The 20,416-nt window shown below is 38.9% G+C and overlaps 1 protein-coding gene across 2 annotated transcripts in view; it reads left to right on the top strand.

Annotated features, from left to right (window-relative positions):
* LOC138198344 (protein kinase C beta type-like) overlaps nt 1-20,416 on the top strand; it is a 99,540-nt gene that overhangs the window by 22,465 nt on the left and 56,659 nt on the right. For both annotated transcript variants that reach the window (XM_069149715.1, XM_069149714.1), the window contains exon 3: nt 7,246-7,328. In XM_069149715.1, the coding sequence (XP_069005816.1) occupies nt 7,246-7,328 (83 nt within the window). The remainder of the gene's footprint in view (nt 1-7,245; nt 7,329-20,416) is intronic.

Here is a 20,416-nt window from a genome sequence, read left to right as displayed (position 1 = left end):
GGGAGAGAGAAAGAGGAGGAGTGATATGGGTGTGCTGACTCACTCTGACCCTTCTCCCTGCTCCACCAGCGGCATCGTGGGTATTTATACATTGGCGTAGGCTGTTCATCCCCCTTATATAAGCCTTTCCACACATACACATACAGACACGAGGGGAGGCACCCAGGGTGAATGGTGTGTTTTTGTTCAGATTATTGACTTTCTTCCTCTCGCTTTTTGATTCTTTATCGTCTTGCGCTTCTTCTGCTCGTCTTCTTCCTGTTTGCTCGGCCTCTTCTTTGAGTCTTTCACCCCCACCCATCAGGATGTTTCCTCTTCTCGGAGACAGTAGGAGGAGCGAGAAACAGAAAAAGCAGTAGTCGTCTAGCTCACCTAGACCTCTCTCCACGCTGTTTCCACTCTGTGCCAGGTCTGCCAGGCTGCAGTCAGGGAGAGGATGGGATGTAGTCGAATCAGCAAAGTCCGTCAATCAGGCAGTCAGAATAGCAGTCAAATTGTCATGTACTGTATATAGCAAGCTTATCGTGTCAGTCAGAAAACCAGACATTCATATCAAATGTTAAACATTACACAAAGCAAGGTTCTGGGTCTAAAAACCATCTTGTTGAGCTCTTAACATCATTTAGTTACCTTGGTTGGAAGTATTATGGCTTCTGAATCTCAAAGAAAGTTTAGACATGTGGGTCGGCCAAGGGAAATATGAAGATGTGGAAATAGTTCCATCAAACATATTAATTTAATTTATTTGTAATGATATCAGTTGACTTTTGGCTGAAGGCTAGAGCAACCTAAGCCCTGTGTTTCCATCCACCACTTGTCTTTATTTCAATATATAATAGTGGAATTGCCAGAAATATAAAAATGCAAATGATCTAGCTTAGTCACACAAAACGGGTTTGTATTTGTTGCAATTACTGATCAAACATCTGTCATTTACAGCAGTCATTCAACCAGTTAAACACTGCATGTCTGTCTGTGTGCACATGAAGAACTATAAGTGACATATTACCTCTGTAGATGAATAAATAGGCGTAACCAGAGATCTCCGTCACTCCGTGTGTTGCAGCAGTGAACCTGCAGCTACTGAATCTGACAGCATCTAAATCTGGGACATCACTGTACAGCATGCCACTGCGTCTCGCACGCACACAAACAAATGCACAAGCACACACACATTGGCAGCTCATTAGAGGGAAAGGCTGTGTACAACATCAGTGTTCTGCCAACATTTTCATACTGAATATTCCCTGAACAAGTGGGAGAGGAGAGGAGAGGAGAGGAGAGGAGAGGAGAGGAGAGGAGAGGCTTAGGAAATTATTTAAAAAAAATTAACTGAAGTAGTCCTCTGGACATACAGGTTCAGTCTTTGAAGCTAATGTTTCATATTTGGTCAAACAATGAAACTGCTTGCAATTTAGTACTTTTTAAGATTTTGAGTTCAGTCTGTATCCCCCCCCACACACATACAGTACATGGACACCACCTGCACTACCACCACCACCACACACACACACACACACACACACACACACACACACACACACACACACACACACACACACACACACACACACACACACACACACACACACACACACACACACACACACACACCCCCCTTTTCACATTGTATTGATATGCAGAGAGCCTGATGGGAAGATGATATTGATTGACAACAACCCTTTACATAATGACATCATGTGACTGTTGCAGAGAGATCGGGGCAACGTGGGACACTTCAAAGAGATGTGGCTGCAAAAACAAGTTTCAAATGGTAGTAACAGTAACTGTGTGTGTGTGTGTGTAGTGTGTGTGTGCGTGCGCGTGTGTGTGTGAGAGAGACAAGTTGCACTGCTAGTGAAGGGTAGAATGAAGATAGAAACTTGCCACATGGCAGTATAACTGCGCTGAACATTGTACCGACTGTCTAAATCATTGGTTACTAATACAAAAGCTTTACTTTCTTTTTGTCATTTGTTCGCTCATGATTAAATATTATCATTTCAAAAACAATATTGCACGGGAATTCCTTTTGGCCTCCAGCAGTTCATTTTATGACTCAGGATTAGATAAAGAACTGAACTTCCATGAAAGCAATTAGTGAATCAAATCACCGGGGCTAAAACTCATGATTGTTTTTGTTATAGATTAATCTCTTGATTATTTTCTTTTAGATTAATCAATGGTTAGCTTGTACATTTTCAGAAAAAAAGTGGGGAAAAAAATGCTCATTATGATTTTCTGGAACCCAAGATGGCACCTTCAAATTCAGTCCAACACAAAAAAATATTCAATTGTGTTCCAAACAAATGCAGCAAATCCTCGCATTTAAGAGGCCAGGGCATTTGGGATGAAAAATGGGAAGTGATTAATTAATTATCAAAGTAGTTGCCAATCAATCAAATCAGTTTACCGACTGGTAAAATGAGTAATCTGTCTCTGCTCTAAAAATCACATTGTATCAATGTAAGTTTGCCTTTCAGTTTCCTTTTAAGTGAAGGAGAAAATTATGTGGACAACTGATGTGATTGTGCATGCAGTGACTTGCCCTCTCCTGGGAAAAAAATCATGTCTTTTGAGGACAACATGAGAACAAGTTGACACTTGTACAGCAGCAACACGTTTCACAGAATCACTGAGTAACTGAGATAAGATTCAGGCTGGAGCTGGTTTTATCTACAGAAACAAGATTAACACAAAGCAGTTGTGAGGCTGATGATTGAAAAATGATTGTGTATGTTTTGTTGTTGGGTGCTACAGAAGGTCAATTTATCCTCCTTAGTGTACTCGTCCATGCCTTATGTACACCCTGGACAGGTCGTAGTCTAACTGCAGTGAAAATAGTCTTTTAGCACATTTTTGAGGTGCCAACTCCAGCTTGTAATTTAATGCTTGGACTGACTCTACAGGTTTCTACCTCTGCTGTAACATAAGCCGTAGTGATGTAACAAACTGGTGAGAGACGCGGAGATGGTGACAGGAAAAGAGAAGGAGATAGGTGGAAAGAGAAAACAGTGGGTAGTACGTACATTAAACTGTTTGTGTATGTGCGCCTGTGTGTGTGTTTACCATGGATAATTTATGGATACGATGAATAATGAAGGCGCATGGGCAGGGTGCCAGCTACAGGAGTGTCAGGCTGCGATCAGTAAAGAGAGGGCACGAAGAGGCCAGAGGGGAGGAGAGGGGGAGGAGGATAAAGGGAGGATTTTAGTCGGGAACAGCTGTTAACCAGAGGGACACCAGTTTAATCCAGGTTCTAGTCAGAGAAGGACGCCAGAACGTTTGGGAGCGGATGTTGTTTAATGCTAAGAAAGTGCTTCTTCTTGGTTTCTTACTGGTGGAGGCCGCACCGTCAACTTAGATGTGAAAATAATTATTTATTATAGAGGAGTATGGAATTTATTAGGGACTGACAGATGGCAATAGAGGAGAAGGATGATGGCTTTGGTGTGGGGAAGGATCTAGCATGTCTTTTGGGCTTATCATACCCCCCATTGAACCCTACGAGGAAAGACTGAGAGAAAAAAGAAGAAGGCAGGGTGGGGCACCAAAAATGGGAAGAAACCAGCATGCAGGGCAGAAAGGCTTTTATAGACATACAGTATAATAGGAAGAGGAGTGTTGGAGGTGTGTTCGTGCACATTAACTTCTGCTAAATTATCTTTGAATTTAGAGGTTCTATAAATGTTAGCAGAGTATCGTCGAAAATAGATTTACTTGCCAAGAAAGCAGAACATTGCCTCATTATATACTGTACTTTAATCTACTCGGGAATTCAAAAACAAGGACATAGTGTGTCAGCATTTCTTCATTTGTGGTAAAATGGAACAGAGTACATGTCCTGTATATAAGTACTGTAATTATACCTTCAGAGGGGAATGTTTGTCTCCCCTTCTGTCAGTGAGAGTATTGACAGGAAGCAGCTGTAAAATGGTGAATGAATTGTTTTGAGCATCACAACTGCTGCAAAATGACTCGTTTGACCGTCAGAATTTGATCTCGTCTGTCTGATGAAATTGGAAAAGTCTACAAGAGACACAAGGCTGATTTATTTGATCCCTAATCAAGTTTGTGTGGGATTAAGCCAGAAGTTAGGTTTTTCTACCTAAATTGAAAACGAACTTGAGCTGCCGCCTCTGAATGCAGGTTCATTTTAAACCCACAGTACTCTCTGAGTTTAACAAGCTGTTCTGGCTTCGAGAGATTAGATTATGTCACTTGTCCTTTTAAATTCCCACCAATGTGAATACAGTAGGTGCTTAGTGTCAGCTGAATGGATATGTAAATAATTAAGGAGATAATTACTGATTAATTTGGTTAACGGGAGAAAAGGAGGGCACATTTAAGGTCTGACGGTCTATTTTTGCAGAGAGGGGATTGTTTTGGCCCGAGGGTCACAGCGTTGAATAGTTTACAGTACTATTTTAGTGACAGAGCTCTGTGTATATGTGTGTGTGTGTGTGTGTGTGTGTGTGTGTGTGTGTGTGTGTGTGTGTGTGTGTGTGTGTGCGCGCGTGTGTGTGTGTATGTGTGTGTGTGTGTGTGTGTGTGTGTGTGTGTGTGTGTGTGTGTGTGTGTGTGTGTGTGTGTGTGTGTGTGTGTTTTGGTTAGGGATTTGGCAGTAGCAGTACTCCGAAAGCGCAGTTGCCTTGAAGCAATATGTGCACACAGCTCACTCCATTTCTGTCGGTGCCGCTATCTCTCCACCCTCTCTCGTTGTGTATTCAATCTGTGATATCACTGGAATGGGTGGGTGGTGTGTGTGTGTGTGTGTGTGTGTGTGCGTGTGTGTGTGTGGTGTACAGTATCATTGCAGTGAGTAGGTGGTGTAACCAAAGAGAGGATAATGCGTGGGAGGGAAGTACCATTGAGGTGCACATGATTTCTGTGTGTTGGAGAAAATGTCTTTGTGTGTTAATTGTAACCCCTCTGATCAGTGCAGGATTGCCAATAGATAAGTATTTTATTCAAAGTTATACAAGAACAGGTCTCCAAATATGTAAATGAGACAGTGGAGAATAACAAGATTGATGTGAGAATTCAAACCGTTTTCATTTCCAGGGCGTCAAATGCTGCCTGTGGCGTCAAAGAGATATGAACAAAATGCCCTTTGGTGTCTAAAATATATGCACAAGGTACCATATGCCTTATGGCTTGTGACGAGGTGGGTCGAAAAAGGTCATGTGACGAAATATATAGGGAGTAAAGTCATAGGAGGGAAGAGATCGGGGGTGGTTGGATGAAACAAACCCAAGACTTTCACCTGGTGTTTGAGTCCATGATAAGGCAAAAGTTAAGGTGGACTTTTTTTTAATAACCCAAACCATGATCTTTTCTTAACTATAATCACATCGTGTTTGGTGCCTAAACATAAGAAACCTTTTGCCGCTAAAGGAAACATAAACGTCTTTGATAAAACCTGAGTATTTTAAGCATTGGGACTGAGAACGTGTTGCATCACTGATACAAACAATGCATCAGACAACTGCAGGAGGAAAATAAACTTGTGTATTTGTATTCAAAACTTGTGGTTTACAAATTCCTTCATGCTCATGTCACCATATACATCCCTTTCTGTAAAATAAGTTGTACAAATACAGTACTACAAAATATGAAGTGCCAATTTAGTAGTAAGTCATTTTAAATCGGCAGCTTATAATGTCCCTTTAATGACTTCAAATTATCAGAATGTTTTTCAGCAATCAACCAACCGACCAATCAACACCCCAAAAAGCAAAGAAGTTCCGTTTAGTGTGATATTAGACAAAAAAATTAAGAAAATCTGTTTTATTTGAAAAATTACTGAAACTCAATCCAAAAAAATTAACAAGTTGAATAATGAATCTATTACATGGAGTGCTTTTGTTTCACAGTAAAACAAGATGATTCAAACATGTTTTTTTTTTATTTCCAACAGTCGCTCAATAAACTTTTTTGGCTGCTGCCATTATCAAAATCTTTGTTGTACTGTGCCTTTAGCACATCTCTGTGTCTCTCAGTCAGCACATATGTAAATATACTCTAGGGCACAATCCTATGTGCCTGTATGTGTCTGTGATCGTGAAATATTTTTAGTCTCCCGTGTTCGTCTTGCCTGTCAGTGGAGCTGACATTGATCAGGGTGGAGATGACAGGTTCGCTGCACGTCAAAGCTTTCACATGTTTCTGCACCGCTGATTGTTACCAAGCGGAAACGTGGAGCCGTGTTACGCTCTTCATCTCATTTGGGTTCTGATTGTGTCGAATTCCTTTGATATTTCATGCGTGGTGATGTGTATATTTGTTATTTTCAACAAATCTGTGCCGAGGGAGCAAAATATAAACAATATAAACTTGTACTGCATATTCAGATGTTTTAACATGTTGACACAGCAAACTTTGTGGGAATTCTGCTAATAAGAAGACTTTGGGTACATACTGTAAAATGAATATGAGGTTACATTCAACATTGAATAAGAACACCTTCTAAATGTCTAGTGCAGAGTGGCTGACAATGAGTCAATGGTGCGGGAGAGACAATAAGAGCGTGTGGGTGTTAAGGCACAAGCACAGAATCCCTCTGTACATTGCTGAAGCTTTTCATAAGTTAATAAGTGCTGCTTCCAGCAGCCTGGAAAAAGCTAAATAACTCAGCTTCCATTAAGCCTTCTGCTTAAAATCATCTGTAATTTAGCTAAAGCTTAAACTAAGACATTTATGCCCAATTCAAATCGTACTTTGAGTTTTCAAGTAGCTGACAGTGAGTCGATATTTGATGATGACAGTGGGCTAGGATTGTGCTTTGATCTTGATTAAAATGGTTTGTACACTCGTACACATGTACATCACGTGTTCCACATGTTGTAGAATCTGTCTTCACCACAGTCAGCTATGATCGTGAGGAAGTTCACCTCTTAATTTTTGTGAATCATACACTCTGTGTTTTTCATCCTAATGAGTACGGTATGATGGCATTTAATACCACAGGACCAAATATGAGCTGGTTCTGGCCCATATATGACTGCCAGACTTGGCTCACTTTAGGCTAAGATTCAGCTGTAATTAGAAGCATTTAAGCTTGTTTTGTATAATGATCATTTTCAAAATTAATGAATGTCTGACTTACTCAAAACATATGTTTACTGGTCAGAAATAAAGAAAGGATTCAAGATTTTCTTCTTTTTTAGATTACAGAATGTTCATTTTGCACACAGAGTGAATGTTGATGACTTTTCTCTTCTTTTTTTTTTTCTCTCTTCCCAGTGTGTTGTTTCGTGGTTCACAAACGTTGCCATGAGTTCGTCACTTTCTCCTGTCCAGGTGCTGATAAAGGACCCGACTCAGATGTGAGTACAGATAATTTAATTATTTTTAATCGTGAGCCTGTGCATGAGTGAGAATGAGTGCGAGTAGAGAAAGACACAGAGACATTTCCAGTCTGTGAGCCTCCATCTCCTGTCGACACCAGTGTTACGGTTGGGCAGCCTCCATCTTTTTCTCTCTTCCCTTTCCTGTTTTGACAGTTGTACTGTAACATAACACACTCACACAAAGGAATGTATCTGGTATTTACATTTTAACAGACTTCATACTAGATACGTGACGCTGTAGTAGTTACTTAAAGACGTGTCTTAAACACCTGAAACTGCCCAGCACAACTACTATAATATTGATCTATGGGCAGCTGATGAAACATTAAACAACAATGTTAAAATGTGCCTGCTGGTGTTAAGCAACCATTTTCTACTGTAAATAGTTCACCACATCACTTTATTGTCAAGTGTTGTTTTAATAGTTTAATTTAGATGCCCGAAGCAGCCTAAAAAGAGCTACTGGTCTTTAAATAAAATACATCCTTACAAATTTCAGACATGGGGTCAAAAACTTACATTATGTGAGACACAATTTTAGTTTTCTTGCTATGACGAAAACCATGAAAATAAACCTTATATTGGCAAACAATGGGTCCCACAATATTGCCCTTTTATAACAGCCATCTAAATTCACTTTTGCTTCTCTTGTTTGTGTTCAGACACTCTGATTACGTGTTCCCGTGGTGTGATCTGTATGAGTTGTATATTGGTCCACTTTCTTTGATATCAAATGAATTAAATCCTCTATACACTATTTTAGACACACACGGTTGTGTCTAAAGAGATAAAAAAAATTAAAAAAAAATAACCAAAGAAGGTTATGTTTTTGGTGCAATTTGTTTCTTTGCCAGCAGGATTACAGAAAAACGACTTGCCTGATTTTCATTGTTCATTGTTCATTGTAGCATGAACCAAGTAAGAACATGTTATATTTTGGAGTGGATCCAAATCACAGTTCATGAATCATTTTTTACTTTCATAAAAAATGCAAAATAGGGCATTTGGAACAATATTCTGCCCTACATCTTAAAATCCAGTAGATGGCAGTGAAGTTCAAAAGCGACAAAACAGGCCATCAGTGGCGGACTGGCCATCAGGCATGAATTCTTTTTTTCCAGTACACCTCTGTGGGCCAGTCTAAAAATACAATGACTCCATATCACAATCCACATTCTTTGGTATAAGTAATCCTTCAGGATACGAATGTCAAACTTAACACAGTAAGCAGTCATTATGGAGTCGTTTATAGGGAAGAACTGGAACAACAGCTGAGATTTGAGACATTATTCTTATAGTTTTGAAAATATAACTAGACAAACATAGTGATTGCATTTGCAGATTTGCATATCACAGAAGAGGGGACTATCGGCCTTGGCGCAGGTCAGCACTCTCCCAGTGCCCTTCCAGTTAATTCTCTTGAAATGTCCTCTTCACTTTCTGATCTGCTCTAATAGCATGAAGTGCCATTAAGTGGTACTCTGTCAAGGAGCTGAGAAGTTGTGTCTTTTCTCCGATTTATATCCTTAAAACGCAAATCTATTCTCTGCGCTTTTGAAGGAACAAAATCTTTTCCCTTTTTTCTCTGAAGGGTACTCTCGGGAGGCCATCTTCATCCTCTCAAAAACCCCACTTTAAGTCCCTCAGCCATTTCTTTACCTCCCTCTGGAAAGTGCCCTTTCAGTCTGACAAGCGCACTTAGTTAGCCGCCTCCAGAGGAAATGGCGGTGTTCGCTGTTTGGCTTCCTGTGGTGTGTTCTGTATAACTGATAAGCCTCTGCAGTATTTATACTCTATTTCTTATAACTACCTCACTTTTTTTTTTTTTTTTTTTCCATCTTTCACCTTGATGCTTCTGGCTCTCTTTCTCACTGGCAATGCCACGCAGTTTTTTGTCTTGCTTCTGTTTTAGACAGCACTTGAAGGGCCAAGCTGGCTGCCCAAATGACTTTTTAAAGATCTGGCTGTGTTTTTTCAGCTTCCGATATCAGTTTGGGACAAAGACAACCTTAAAATTAGAACTTAAAGAACACATGATAATGAATTGAAATATATTATTTCTATTTTATATAACTGAATGTGCCTTCTTCTGTTTTCATTACAAACAAATGGACAACATCATTATTACCTAAGCTAGAGCACTGAAGTTGTATTTGCATTAGCTCAAAGGGAAACGTGTCATCAGCTGCTTTGCCGTGATTGGCTGATCTACAGTTTGTCCAATCATATTCATACAGTTCACTGTGAACTTGACACTTTTAACTATTATTCTGTTGATAAACTCGTGTCAGCGCAGTGTGCTGTTGCAGCTACCTTCACCACTATCATTATATAATATTTTTTATATTGCTGATTTAAGATTTGATATTCATGTACATGTTAAACACAGGCTGCTTACAAGCTTTTAAAATAGTTCTTCTCTTTGTCTTCTTTTCTACTTGATTTTTGGGGACCAGCAGAAAGTGTGTTTCTTCACAGATGACAGCATCCTACACCTCTATAATCTCCTGTCTATTTTCTCTGAACATCCATATTTCTATATTTGGTGTACATGTAACTCTCTCCTCCCTGAATTTCTCTCCCATTGTCTCCCTTTCCTCCATACCTAACTCTGTCCTGTACATTCTCTCTTTAAATGCCACTCCACCCAGGGGGCCCCTGCTCTTAATTACGGGGCCTCACCACCCCCACCATGTCATCTCTTTAATGAGTTCATGGCCTTACGACCTCAGTTCCTGCACAGTGGGACTGTAGGGTAGCTCTGCTTCAAACTAGTTGCTCATTTAAATATAGGAGAGAGGAACATACGTCGCCTCGTAATTATAGAAGGAAGGAGGAAGAGAAGGCGATTTCCAATGTACAGATTTTCCTTGAGAATAGTGAACTTTTCGTACTTAAACAGATAACATGTTGACATAGTTCCATCATTGCAAAATTGCCAGACCAGGAATAAATTATGTTATTTGCACTTCTAAGTGCAAATAATTGTCCTGGAACATTATAAAGTACCTGCATGGGTGATGATTTCTAACAATGGTGTCAGACTTTTACAGCTTGACAATGTTTTCACCCACGCACACATGGCTTTTTGAAGTTGACACAGAGCGGTACAATTTCGGCAGCTATTAGCACTTATTTCAGTTATATTCAGCTTGATGGTGCTTTACAGGTATGGTTGTCAGCTTTAGCTGTCAAATGCTTAATTACAGTAATGAGTGGTGAAGTTATACTGTGTAAGACATTGTGAGGTTGTGAAAAAAATTCTGTATTGTTTTTGCTTCAGTTTTCAGTCATCAGTGTCATCACTTGATGTCTTTTAAAATTTTAAATAATACACTACTATTAACAATTGAAAACCAGTAGCTAGTAGCACATAGAGCTCTCATGATGATTTGAAGATGAACATTAATTAATTAAAATGTAATTAATTGTAGAAAAAAAAAGTTGGCAAAATCTTTTGAGGGTGAAAGCTCTTTGTTTCTCAAAGATGTTGCTTTTATTTGTCTTATATTGTAGTAAACTGATTATGGTCGGGTTTTTGGACACTAACTGACTCTGAACTTTACATTTGGAAATTTATATTATCCTCTAGCCTTTATTGGCCAAATAAATAATTAATTTAGCAGTAGCAGGCAGATTAAATATTATTAGTTCCAGCATTATTGCAGGGCTATAATAGTGCTTGCTTACACAAGGTTAATCTACGTCAGAATAAGATATGAAATGACTCTGTGGCTGAGCATTTCTCTGAGTCCTTGAAGCTGAAAATGTTGAGTGAGCTCTTCGTCAGACAGGAACAACAGAAACATGAGGCTGTTGAGGAAGATGCGGTCGTCAGAAAGACTCATTATGTTATCAGTGATATTTTCTCACCGTCTGCAGTGATCAGACCATCACTCCCATTTTACCTCCTGCCAGTGCCTCTCTCTTTCTCTCTCTGTCAGCGATGTATGTTTAAAAGAAGAACTCAATTATAGATCTGGGTTAATAGAATGGGTTCCCTGTGGGAGAGGTCGAGGGACGAGATCCTCTAATGAAACCTACATTTCAAGCCCACAGCCTGCTGATGGTATAGAAGTGTTTGTGTGTGTGTGTGTGTGTGTGTGTGTGTGTGTGTGTGTGTGTGTGTATGCGCGTGTGCGTGCGTGTGCGTGAGTGAATGAGAGGCCGAGATACCAAGATGTATACACAAAGATACCACAGCTCTAAAGTGGCTTGAGAATTACATTTAGAAGACAGGGAGTCAGTTAACTTGGTTCTTTGATTGAGTATGGATGAATATGTTTTCCAGACAGAAATGTCAATTTTTCTTAGCTAGTACAAAATCTGCCTCAAGGGGTTTTACTGCACAGCAGACCCTTGATTCACATATAAAACTCCCCAAAAACCCAAATAACATGGCAAAGCAAAGAAGACAGCCCTTCCAGAACGGACAGACATTATGCCAACGGATGGTCGTTTGCAAACGTATATGAAAGGACTTTCTTGAGAGAGATGTCAAAATATGTCAAGAGAAGAGAGTCGGTTGTTGGGTTTTATCAGTTTATCAGTTGTAGGCCGATCAGGAAATAAAACCTAATGCTCCTTTTTGGTTTAGCGTAGCAACCCGATGTATTCATAGAATCATGTACGTTTTATAGGTGAAACACTCTTATCAGGTTCGGCCAACTTAAAATGATAGTTGAACATTTTGTGGAAGTTTCATTTTTGCTTTGTTTTTGAAAGTTATATGTATCTGAAGCCAGAAGATAGTTAGCTCATCTGAGCATAAAGACTTAAAACAAACAGCTGGTTATAACCTTGTGACTGAGGGAATTGTAATTTTTACGAAGATATGAGCCTCCAAATTTCAGTCAGTCAGTGAACAGATTTTATACTACATTATGCTCATACATATTTCTGTAGACACACAAACACTGAATAACAATCTGCATTTTTAGATATTGATTTTCTCTGTGTTCAGCTTATCATGCAGATGTGAAGCAGTTTGTTTTTGACTTGTCACCCGAAGAGTCTTTCTCAGCATGCGGGAGGCCGGTTCCCACCTGGACAGTCTATCACAGGGCGAACACACTCACATTCACAGCTTTCCGCCGAGCAGTAGCAAAATTGCGTATAACAAATAACATCTCAATTATCAGGTCAGTCTACAGTATTTATATAGCAGAATCCCATAACAGCTAGTATTACAAAGTCTACAACCTTATAGGTGAGAAATGTTAAATAACTGCACAGGAATATCCTCTAATGTTATACTAACATTATACTGTACAGGACAATGAGGGTGCTACAGTAACATTATGATTATACACTGATATGAGGGAAGACAATTATCTCGCTAAAATCAGAAATCTATTGGTGAAGTCATCATAACTCGGTAAAATTCACTTTCAATAGGTTTAAGGTAACTTCACTTTAGACAAGAACAAAACTATGGTTAATGACAGTATATGTTACAGCACATACAAAATGAGACAGGTATCATCACTGGATGAAATAATGAATCTGTACTAACGTTTGACGGTGGTCTCGCTGCAGCCCTTTCAAAAGTGAAAAAGCTTAACACCAAATGAAAATCTTTGAGCTGTGAGAGGAAACTGAAGCACAGGAAATCCATGCATACGTGACAAAAATAACATCTGAGAAAACTCAGTGACCGTGTGAACCCCTAATCCACTGTTACACCCAAGCTACAACATGCATCTTCATTATGACGTGTTAGCACAATAATTTAAACCGTATTTCATGTGTTCTTAATTTTTTTTGGAAACATACTTTTATGTCAGGGCTGGCCCAATTTACATTTCTCACTCAGGCTATTGCGATTTTAGAGTATAGCAGGATGTGTTTTTAACAATATTGTAATTCTTCCTCTAGTTCAAATATCAATATTTTTATATTTCTGGAACAGCAAGGACAACTTGTACGGGGTACATCCAAACTTCACTGGTTCCAGACCTTTTGGCACCAACCTACGTCATAGCCTTGGATTGTCGTATCAAAACAAGATAAAGGCAAAGGACAGCTGTGTGTCTTTCTCAGATTCCTTCAAAACAGCTGCTGTAAAACCCTTACGAGTGAAACCCAACCTGGATGGCAATGCATTGACCGGCAATAGGCCAATATCCAACCTTTAATTCAATAGTATGGTTCTTGAAAAGATCATTTCAGTGCAAATAAACTTTCTTAAAGAAAACAAGATCGTAGAGGAGTTTCAGGCTTTAGAGCACATCACTGCACTGAAACGGCACTTAGTAAAATAATCAGCGACCTCCGACTAAACTCTGATGAAAATAAGGTCTCTATTCTAATCGTATTCTACCTAAGTGCAGCTTCTGATTCAATTGACCATGATATCCTGATCAATCATCTTGAGAAGCTGGTTCTTCTGATAATGTCTTAAACTGGTTCAATGCATACATCTAAGAGAGGAAGTTTTATGTCAACATTGGAGACCATGAGTCTAAGAAAGCTGCTTTGGGGTTCCACAGGGAAGCCGCCTCGGTCCTTTATTATTCTCACTTTACATGCTGCTACTTGGTAACATCGTTAGAGAGCTGTTTGTTTCCATAGTTATGCAGATGATACACAACTGAACATCACTGCTGAACCAAATAATGATGCAGCTATACGCTCCATCACCAGATGCCTTTCGGAAATTAAATAAATGGATGAGCAATAATTTCCAAAAATGAAACAAGGAAAAAACAGGAACCCTCCGAGTTGACCCCACAACAAAATGAGAAAAGCTGGAACATAATCTGGGGCAACTAACTTTGTGGATGAAATCAGAGGTGACATGTCTGGGTGTTACCTTGACCGTGACTAGTTTCAAGGCCCACATTAATAATAATAATTAAAAAAAAAAACATTTCTCCACCATAGAAACAGCCAAGGTATGCCCATTCATAAATCAGATAGAAACTGAAAAGCTGATTCATGTTACAGCCCTCCCAAAGAAAATAGTAGACAGACCTGAGCTCATCCAAAACTCTGCAGCTTGGCTGTTAACCAGAACCAAGAGGCGAGAGAGAGCACATCAGTCCAGTTCTGGCTGCTCTGCACACAGGATTGACTTTAAAATCCTCCTCCTCACATACGAAGTTTGTAATGGACCCGGACCAACTTACATTGTTTACTCTCTGGTTAACTATGTGCCTTCAAGAACATTACAATCATCTGCTGCTGGTTTACTGGAGGTTACCAGGAACAGAGAACCACAAAGCTGTGGATGACTACGTGTAGATATCAGGGAAGCTAGCTTAGTAAATATTTTCAAAAGAAAGCTTAAAACATATCTCTTTTCCTTCGCCTTTAACTACTTACACCTGAAGCTCTCTTGCACTTGCCCGCACTTTGCACTGCTGCGCCTTTAAAATGTATTTTGTTTTATCCTCTTTTTTTAACTATATCTCATTGTATTTATGCGTTGTCTTGCATTTCTTTCTTTTTTTAAATATAATTTTACATTTAACATGTTTTTATGTTCCTTTATATCTGTTTTTGTGTGAAACACTGCATGTCATTTTCTTGCCAGAAAGCGCTTCATTCCTTATATGAAAGGTGCTATACAAATAAAGTTTATTATTTTATAATGTATTATTATTATCAAATTTCAGAAGAAATCGTGATAATTTTTTAGCAAGTGACAAGCAACGGTTTGCTGTGTCAACACAAAAAAATTAATCTGATGAAAAAGGTAAGACTGCAGTTACAAAGCAAGTTACAGGATTTTAACCTCCATAAAAATCCATTACTGTCTTGAAATGTATTTTAAGACAGGTTTGGCATAACAGACATTTCTCTCTGTGTGTCACAGCTGTTTCCCTTATGTTGAATATCCATCACGGTACATGCTGAAACCTCTATTAATAAGATTTAGGCGAAAACAGATGAGCGAAAATCATATATCCAGTTCTGATGATAGATTTAACAGTATGTGTGAGCAGATGGTTAAAAACTACCCTGAATCTACAAGATAACCTTTGAGAGATGAGAAGGGTGGGTAAAGTGACGGGAACATTGTGTGGAACATACTGTATGTAGGGACGCAAGTATCTCTTTATTTCTTTATTTCTGTTGTGTGAGTAAAGAATGATTGGTTTGTATATCTTTTCCAATCGCCAGAAAATCCTTCAAATAAGATCTCGCACAGAAAAACTTAAACCTTCCCAGAGGAAGAATACAAGCCTGAGTCAGATAAATACAATGACACTGCATGCTTTATTGATCAGTGCAGCAAAAGCAGCTGCTCCAGCCTCTGTTATATTATATTTTACTTTGTTCTTTTTTGTAGGACAGACAGTGTTATTGAATCAGAGTGGATGGAAAGAAAATTTTATAAATAAATACTTACACATACTTTTAGAATAACTTTACTTTCATATGTAGCAGACAGACTTTTTGCAACAAAAGATTTAAGTGTCTGTTTGGATATTTACTTCATTTTATGACAATATGAGCTACAATACCTTCACTCAAAGGCACCTCAGCAGTCTTCAATCCTGGTGATCTCAGGGAACTAGCACAGATATAGTTCATGTTTTACATACACAAACCAACATTGATTAAAAAACTGTGTTGGAGCTGGTTTCACAAAGATGTTTTATTAGTCCAATCAAAGTTAAACATACATATTTAAAGGCTAAATAAATTACCCGCCCTACCCCCAGACAAACTCTGAAGTAAGACCCACATTATTTCCTCCCAGGTAACATTGTTGCATTTTGTGGTATTATTACACTTTTTGCTGAATTTACTCTATAAAATGTCCTTAAAACTGTTAAATTCTAACAGGAGACAAATTAAATGATGTACTAATCATGGAAAGACCACATAAAGATACGTCATTTCTTCCAAAGTTCAAGAGTTATGTTATGAAAGACTTTTGGAACTCGAGGTTTGAGAGGTGCGTTCAGTTTTTGCTTTCAATTCTAATGAAATCAGGCGACTATATTTCCCTTAATGTATGTAGGAACACAGTGAAATAAGTTATGATGAAAGAAATAAAGATACGATCATTAGATTAAGGTGAAATATATAAAGAGTAAATGTTAACCTCGGGCATAGTTATCATTTACTTTTAACTCTGCTCCATATTGAACAAAATATACAAATGTATCTGGTGATTTGACACGGCAGTTTGATGATATGTTTACTCTGTGCAGGGACACAGCTTCTGTAAATATGTCAGAAAGTCAGTAAGCACTAACTTGAAAAGAGTGAGTGGACTGAAGACAAAATCAATAATGAAAAAAAAAAGTTTTTATGTCAGTAACTGCAAGGATGAAGCTGCCTGTCACACAGCATCATGAATGACATGACAGGGTATGATTTTTGTGTTTGTGTATGGGTGACTGATGCTGTTGGCAGGAATATAATGGACAATAGATTGTCAAACCAAAACAAAAGAAAAGCAGAGTGAGAAAAGCACAATGACAAAAAAAACAGTCAAAACAGTGTATGTTTTCACACTGACTAATAGGTAGTCACTGTTCTGGCACTCTGTCCTGATGTTGTGAGCGGGCTTTCAATTTAGACACTTTGTAACACAACAGATGCCATGCAATACACTCATTTGTCCAGGAGCACCACACTGCACTGTCTGCCTGCAGTGAGTAGTGTCTCTGTGAGGAAAATCAAGTGAAATAAGAGGGTTAAAAAGTTGGATCATGTAGACAGGAAAATAAAAATGTCACTAGACCACAAACTGTAGTGTGAAATGATTTTAAAAGAAGACATTGTGTTTGGTAATTAAATTGCCATTTAGAGTTTAGAGTTTTGCTGCTGTGCTGCACACAGAATATGAGTTAATTTTTGTTGTGTCCCTGACCTCGTAGATCTGAAGTGATCATGCTGACTCCAAGAACTGATTCATATTTATATTATCTTCAAAGCTGCTTTTTATTGACACATAACACATTTTGGGAGAACATTATTTTTTTCCAGATTTTAAATACACCCTGCCTTATAAATAGCAAACACATACACACAGACACACACAAAAAAAAGACAAAACAACCCCCCAAAATTATACCAACCCGTTAACAGTAATTCACATGATGCAACTTTCCTAAGTTAAAAAGATTACCTTTAAACGAGTAACAACACAAGTCCAACACACCTTTAGCTGATACCTTAAATCCTAAAAGTATTTTGTTTTTAAAAGGAATTAAGAAAAAACATCTTTCCACTTGTTCCCAACAGAAATAGATTTTTAGGGTGCAGTGTTCTTTATTGAAGTACCGGATCGCACACAGGCGTGAGCCCTTCGCTGATCTGAGGTTGGGTATCTTCTGTGGAAACAAGTTTACAAGCATTAGTCATTAATACATATTTCCATTGCTTTAATTTAAGAAAATCAACAATATAGTCCTGATATTTTAATCGGTTGCTCGGGATTAATCTCTAGCATGACTGTCAGATTTCAGTCACAACAGGTCCCCGGAAATGTTTCACAATAAAAGCCTTGTTAAGAAATGAGGGGTTTCTGTCGACTGACTCCCTGGAGGACTTTTAATTTGAAACAAATGCAGGAAGTGTTGAGTTTGTGTTAATGTGTAATGCAGTAACTTGATGAGGGCAAACAGTAGCGAATCAAAATGAGGCTTCAAATTGCCATACTGAATCAATCCATACCCTTTAAATGTCAATATGCCAACTTTGACCATTCCATTTGTTTGCATTGGCTTTCTTGCATGACATATGCTTGAGAGATAATTGGATCTTCAAACACTTAAAAAATATAAATGATTTTTAACTGCATCAAGAGAAATGAACATTTCATTTATGTACTTGGAGGAAGTAAATGTTGGATTGTCATTCTGGTGCGCTCTGCCAGCACCACACTTGTGCCAATTTTTAAAAATCAAATATAATTATTTTCCTTTGTTGTTGTACAGACACTTGATTATATAAAAAAAAAATCTTGATATCTTTTTCTCCGATTTAACTGATTTGCCATCAACAAAAGACTGATTAAAGACGAGGAGGCAGGAAAAGTATTTTTCTCCCTGAGCTCTGTTTTCATTCCTCCTTCTGGCTGCTTTTTCTGTTTCTGTTTGATTTTTTGAGTTTCTTAAGGCGGCTGTATTTAATCATTCCTGTTTGCACAGAAGCTGGCGCCCTCATCCTGCTCCATGTCTGCTGCTGCTCATCACTGGAGCTTCAGCTGCACAGTGATCCCTTGTTTTTTAGAGGAACGAAAAACAAACGGGAGGTGGTCTTGTCCTTGAGAAAGGCGGGAACCAAGAGGAACAGACCCACACAGCTGCACATGCAAATGCAATGAAAGATACGCACAAATGACAGACACCTGCACTATCAGTCAGACTTAACAAGCGCGCACACACAGATACACACACACACACACACACACACACACACACACACACACACACACACACACACACACACACACACACACACACACACACACACCTCTGAAGACACCTTTGGGGAGCTGAGTATAATTCAGGCAGTAGAGAACTAATTGAACATTATTTTCCAGGACAGGTGTGGAGCAGAGGACCAAATAAATCGTCTTATTCTGTCGTGCTCATGAGATTAAAAGACATGAACACACACGTCAAAGAAAACTGTGTGCGTACATCGAAGGCGTGAGGTCAATACCTACATTGGTCTATAAGTAAAATGAACAGAAAGCTCAATTTGATGCCGTCAAAGCACTTTACCCTTTGAGGAGATGTTTGGTTTCCCTTGGCAGAAATATTTGAACTCCTACATTGAATGTTGCTGCTTCACTGCACAACCTGAGCCTTGTAATAAATGGTGTTCTGGATGCGATCGCTGCCCGTGGGTTCATGTTGCAGTGTGTTTGCGTGAGAATAAGCAGCCTTTCAGTGGCCGTCAGTACAACCATGGTGCTCGGAAGCTGGTGTGTATTCCCGCTGAACCGTGGCTGCAGGTGTTGCTCACACATGCACGTGAACTCACAACACACAGAAATAGCCCACCTTTCTGCCCTGGTTATGTTCCATGTTTTGAATGTTCATAAAAGGGGAATTGATACCAGAGTTTTCTATCAATCCAAAGCACACAAATGTAAATGGAAGAAAACACCAAATCATGAAAAGAAATGTGACGTTTTCTCTTTTTAGTCTTTTGTCTTGAGGAACATTTAAAGTTTGGATAATTGAGTCAGTAAGCAGAAAAAAAAAAAGACCTGACCTTATGACCTTGAGCTAAGAGACGAGGCCACACCCTCGTGTGTGTGTGTGTGTGTGTGTGTGTGTGTGTGTGTGTGTGTGTGTGTGTGTGTGTGTGTGTGTGTGTGTGTGTGCGCGCGCGCGCGCTTGTGTGTGTGTGTGTGTACTTGAATTACACATGTTGTGGGGACATAAATCTGTCTCCAGTCACTATTCAGTAAATTGGTGTAATCTCCTTCAGGTGTGTGAGTACTTGTATAACAATCTATGAGGACCATGTTTTAGTTTTAGACCATTGGAGTGAGGACCTTTTTACGGAGTGTCCATAGAGAGAAAAAAAATCAATCAATCGAGGACAGGAGATACTAAATTGTGCGCACAAGATAGTATTTCGTGGGCACAATTTAATTTTTTTTTCTCTCTATGGCAACTCCCGGGCTCCGGACATTGAGGGTCAAGGTTACAATTAGGTTCAGATTCGGGACAGGCTAACGTTTGGGATTAAGCACATAGTTGTGATGATTGATGTTAGGGTGAAGGGTTTCAGAATACTTTAAGTCAATAAATGCCCTCAAAAAGATAGACATTCAAACGTGTGTTTGTGTATGCACGTCTGTGTGTAGTCGATTAATGTGAACTTTTACTTTCATTTATATCTCTGTGTTCAATGAGGCTTAATCAAACTTCACAAAAGACTGACTCCATACAGAGTTTTATTTGCACACGCACACAGACACACACATGGCCACTATGTCGTTGCCTTTGTAGTCTTTATAAATTGATGTGAACAAAGAAATTCCGATGAAACCTTCCTCTATCAGATTACAGTGCCCCTGTATATTCACCGCCTATCAAACTTCTCTAAATGCTCCAGGATATGTTCACAGCAAAGGAAGG

The sequence above is a fragment of the Embiotoca jacksoni genome, unplaced genomic scaffold (genome assembly GCF_022577435.1).
Source record: "Embiotoca jacksoni isolate LCO1_2020_lvr unplaced genomic scaffold, fEmbJac1.0.p SCAF_15, whole genome shotgun sequence".
NCBI lineage: Eukaryota > Metazoa > Chordata > Actinopteri > Embiotocidae > Embiotoca > Embiotoca jacksoni.
Note: the sequence above shows the minus strand (reverse complement) of the source record. Positions and strands in the feature narration are given on the sequence as shown.